This window comes from Anopheles aquasalis, chromosome 3 (genome assembly GCF_943734665.1).
Source record: "Anopheles aquasalis chromosome 3, idAnoAquaMG_Q_19, whole genome shotgun sequence".
NCBI classification, from domain to species: Eukaryota; Metazoa; Arthropoda; class Insecta; order Diptera; family Culicidae; genus Anopheles; species Anopheles aquasalis.
The window spans coordinates 60,618,549-60,623,548 of record NC_064878.1 but is presented as its reverse complement, the minus strand read 5'-3'; the positions used below and the strand labels follow the sequence as shown (position 1 = coordinate 60,623,548).

The 5,000-nt window shown below is 44.2% G+C and overlaps 1 protein-coding gene across 6 annotated transcripts in view; it reads right to left on the bottom strand.

Annotated features, from left to right (window-relative positions):
- The window catches only part of LOC126575277 (potassium voltage-gated channel protein Shal), an 80,284-nt gene that overhangs the window by 2,344 nt on the left and 72,940 nt on the right, over positions 1-5,000 (bottom strand). For 3 of the 6 annotated variants that reach the window (XM_050235893.1, XM_050235892.1, XM_050235895.1), the window contains exon 9: positions 4,772-5,000. This exon is cut by the window's right edge and continues 1,278 nt beyond it. The exons of 1 other annotated variant lie outside the window; for it this stretch is intronic. Coding sequence is in view for 2 of the 5 variants with exons in the window: in XM_050235896.1 (XP_050091853.1) it covers positions 1,583-1,633 (51 nt within the window). In the remaining 3 variants the exon portion in view is untranslated. Of the gene's footprint in view, positions 1-1,539; positions 1,634-3,605; positions 3,636-4,771 lie in introns of those variants that run through there. 2 more of the 6 variants (XM_050235898.1, XM_050235896.1) reach the window with 2 other exon arrangements.

Genomic DNA, 5,000 nt, shown 5'->3' with positions numbered 1-5,000 from the left:
GCCCATGTTTCAGCAGCATTGACCCAACTAGGTGGAAACCAACCAGCAATTGAGGGGAATATCAAGTAGGATTTAATTCAAGGAAGTCATAGTAACAAAATGGGCCACTACAGAGTGATCTTGTTTCTGTAATAAAAAAAATTAGAGACAGAGACAGCGGGAAATAGAAAGAGGTAAAAGGAAACAGATAGAGAAAGTAGAATAGATCTGGTAGTTCCAGAAGTTGGAAGGGATTTTTTTGAAGTTCGTTCCTAATGTTAATGATCTATTTTGTAATTGGTTTTTGGCATTTTTTTTTCTTTGTGGAAAGTTGGTTGTTGCTGTGGTAGAGTAGAGAGGCTATCTGTGGTGCAAGAGCGTTTCTGTAGGGTTTCGATTGTTTGGCTTGCAGCTCTGTGGCCAAACTGTCGCTACTGGTAGTTTTGGGATCAGGTTGTGGCAGGTGTTGAGCTGTAGCTGGTAGTAGTATGATTGAGGTGCAAATTAGAGAGCGCACTGTACACAGGCTGGTGTGAGTTTTGGTTGCCATGGAGTGGTGCAGATGGTCGGACTGTACAGTATTTTACAGGATATTTACAATCGCGTTCGAGCTTGCTCGTCACCAGTCACCACCATCTTCACTCATATTAGCAAAGGGTCTCAAACTCGTATTAGCGAGCGGGCCGCACAAGCAGCTCCGGCCATTTCACATAGTTTGGAGGTCCATGGCTTAGTTAAATTTGCCATTTTCCCATCAAACCCCAACGGGTGGCAGTGTTTGTGGCCAGAGAGGCAAAAGGAATTTCAAAACTGGTCGCCGTGCCAGACAAACGAAATGACGTAGCTCCTTTGCGCAAAATCCGATGATGGAGGCGCCAGGTAACCGGTACAATTTCATCCTTTCTTTTTTTTAATTATTTTTAATAGCAATTAAAATGGGTAAATAATCCATACATAATTACATAGAACATGCAATTAATGGCCAAACTGAACATACATACACACGCGCGACGTGGCCGCAAGCCACGAGTTTGAGACCCCTGATCTACACTAACATTCATACAGATCGATTTCCTCTGATACCAATTGTTTCACTTTCGAGGAGGAATTTACCACGACGTAAACCTGTCTCTGTTGAGCCCTCTATTCAAGAGACACGAATGCTTCACTGTACATTAATTGATCGTTGAATTCCAATTAGTTCTCCAATTGGCGACTGACATGGAGTCTCACCCTTTTCGGTAAAACGGTTGCGGGAATGTGGAAGTACGAGGATAGGAAGACCGGCTGATTTTGATCGGTTGGAGACGAAATAACCGCGGTGGGCGGTTCGACAAATTCTACAAAAAGTTCGTACTAGCGTAAAGTAACTGTAAATCGCCGCAACCACTACTACTAGCTAACCTCGCCGAAGTCGCAGAATGCTGAAAAACTGAGCAACAATATACAAGCTACGGAAGCGAGCGAATGCCCTTAGATCTAGATAGTCAGCCTCTATGCTTTTGCTGCTACAGCCACTACGTATCTAATAAACTTATCAATCTTCAAAAATGTCTCAACTTTATGACAAAAATGTGTAGTTTTCTAAAAATCATTTCTCCGATCATGTATGTTCCTGTTGGTCAGGATGCCCGGAATCCACGATGTAAGCTTGCTGTAGGGTCAACATAAACACAGAACAGATAAAGGGGAATGATAGAAAAGGTATGAAGACGTAGAAATACACACAGTACACATCGAGAACCGATACGATCGATCCATTGGCTACATCGTAACATCAAAGATGGAAATGAAAACGTTCGCCGTCAGTTTGCGATAATGGCATGGGGTGTGTGATGTGATGAAGGTGAAATCCTGGTGTGTATCCTGGAATCCAACATTTACGGCTCCATTTCGTACGGTAGTCGAACGGCGGAAACAGGTGCCAAGTTAATCGTATCAGTCGCACTCTCACTTTCGGAAATATAAATCTGGCAGCACAGTTGGGCAGTTTGAGGAGCAGGGCAGACTTCAATTCGCCCAGCAAAACCATTAACAATTTAACCATTTTTCACCGCTCGTGCCGGAATCTACCTTTTATCGCTATCTCGCCGTTATGCGCGCGCACACGCCAAATGAAACCCAATTTTGCAATTCCTCCACCGCCATGTAACGATCTTGTTATCTTTTGTAAAATGGTGCCTGGGAATGCGCCACATTATTTTGCCCAATGCCACCCCCGGTTGTGTGCCGTTTGAACCATATTTTGTGAGTGAAAGAAAGAGGGAAAGGGAGATTTACGGACGATATGGTATAGCGAGCGTTATTGAATGGCATTTTCCATGGGTGTGTTATTTCGTTTTTTATCCAACAACCAGCACCGCTCCATCGCACGGTGCTGCTCGGTGCAATTGCATGTGCGTTTGGTGATGGCGCTACCGGTGCGGTACTAGCTGGTAGTTCGCGTGGTGATGGTCTATGGCATTCATCTCGAATCATCCACCTCGTCGATCATACACTCCCACAGCAGTAGCAGCAGCAAGGCAGAACAGGAGGAAGGAAGCTGGTGTTCGATTATGTTGTGTATGTTTCCCCACAGTGGCCATTCACTCGATCGAGGCGCAGCAGTATTTCATGCTTTATGCTCGCGTACGATGAAACTGCATGCTATACTCGAACACGGATGCGGCAAATGATGTGCCGCTGCGCAGATCCTGCCGCTTCATACCGGTGCTTCCGGTTGCTCTTTCATCACTTCACCTTTTATGAGCCTTTGCATTATTATGGGGATGAGATCCCAGGTTTATTCGCTTTGCCATTCGCTGCCGAGTGTGCGAACTTCAAGCGATAAACTTGCTCCAACGAGTTGCATCGTTTACGGAGCACAGTAAACAACTGCGAGTTATGTGTTATGGATCGCGACGAGCGTCATTCAGAATGCGATTCCCTATGGAACTGGTGCTACTGGCCGCGGTGCTCTCACAATGGCACTGATAGTGCACTAGTCGTCGATGGGTGAACTATGGCAATGGATGATGATGAGTGTTTCCTGCACTTTTATTTTACATTTGGATAGGTAATCCGATAGACGCGTTACAACCGTTGAGATTTATACACTTTTTTATGATAATAACGGGCACAACGCAATGGATGGTGAATGTTAATGGAGCGTGGTGAACGAAAACGTATTTACAATTACAGCAAAACAGCAAGAACATGAACGCCTTACGAACAACGAAAGCTAGCAGCAACAATGCTAGGAACCATGTACAATAGACCGAGAAGTTAGTGTAAAGATGCGAGTGTGTTTGTAAGGAACAGGAACATCCAAGATACGCGTTCTTCTCCTGCCTGTCTTCGTGGGAGGTGGTGGTTGTTGTGGTGTTAAGATAAGAGATAAGAACCGCAAGATCTGACAACAAACTATAGAATGGCAAATAGAGAAGAAACACAGAAATAACAAACGTAACCATACACAACGCGCACAAACGGAAAAGTGTGTCTGTGTGTCTGTGAGAAAAGTAATTACGAGCCAAAAGAAGAAGAAAACAACAACAAATGGAGAAAAACAACAAATGCGGAACAGCGTCGATGAGCGCTCTTCGCCACATTGCTGCCAAATAAGAAAACACACACTCTAACTCTACCTGTATCTGAAAATCCAATCACAGATTTGGCTAACATGAGAAACGGTTCAGCAGCATTAGTCAGCAGCTCACAGCGGTCGTGGAAGGGTGATCACACGGTCACACACGGGTGGCAAAGGGGTGACGAGGATCACACATAGTAAACGTTGACGAAGAGGATGACATTAGTTGCGCTACGTACATCCAACACCACCACCAGCCAGTCATCTACAGATCTACCGCGACATTCCTCGCGGTACCTTGGTGAGAGGTGAGCAGGGTGGCGAAGGAGAGGGGGATATTTTCCGAAATCGAATCACGGCACCCAAACGCACCCGATCAGTCAGTTAGCGTAGTGAAAGTGAAAGAAATCTGTGTGCGAATATCCTAAACGTTGATTTTTTTTACATAAGTACGCAACCTCCGCACTAGGAGACGCCCTGGTCAAATGGTTTGGATACAAGATGTACATACAACGGATCGTTCTGGTCCCTTTGGGTAATGGCGTGATCTTTTTATTGTTTTGTTTCTAATACTCTTCCTGTAACACAGAAACTGCTGCCACGATGCCGCGTTTTTTGTGATGCAATGCAGCCATGCTGAAGATGCTAATTGGTTTATGTTTATTCTACATAAGGACTCGTTTGGTGCCAATTTGATAAATGCTTCCTAAAATGAAGTCTCTAACAATACAATCTCTTTTGTGATTTGTACACCAATAGAAAGCCTAGCCTTTTGCGGTGCCTTTCGTTCAGTTTGTACACTAATACACTATTAAAGCACACGTTTCTTCGAAAATCCTTCTACACATCACCCTAACTAATCGCTTGTGAATCGTTGCATCGTTGACTAACGGGTTTGTGGTGTCCTTTCAAGAGGTGAGAGTATATTTAAGGGAAGATACGAACAGATCACTTCCATGCACGCGTTATCACCGAAAGTAGAACGTCTCTAATCAACATCTCAGCAGCGTATTTATTACGCAAAGTAGAGTAGTGTTAGTTTAAAATCCGCTTTAATAATCAATTTCTGGTCATTGATGGGAGAGAAAATGCAACGAAAAAAATATCTGAAATGAAGATGGGACAGATATAAGGGGCCACCCTGTTCGTCGCTCAATAGTGAGCGTACGTTGAAGCACACGAACCGGAGTGTTTAAGCAACAAAGGAATAAAAAACACCGGTGGTTGTTCGAATAGAGAAAGAGAGAATGAGGGGAATTCTTCAAAGGATACACCGTAGTTAAGGAGTTGCGGTACAGCGCAATATTTAATGCAGTAGACACAGAAAGGAAAACACAGCGTTTTTTTTATACAGAGGTTCAAGGCAGAAAGAGAGAGAGAGAGAGAGGGAGAGATGAAGTGAAGAAATTCGAAGAGAAGAAGAGAGAAAAGCTGAGGAGCAGTCACGGGTCGG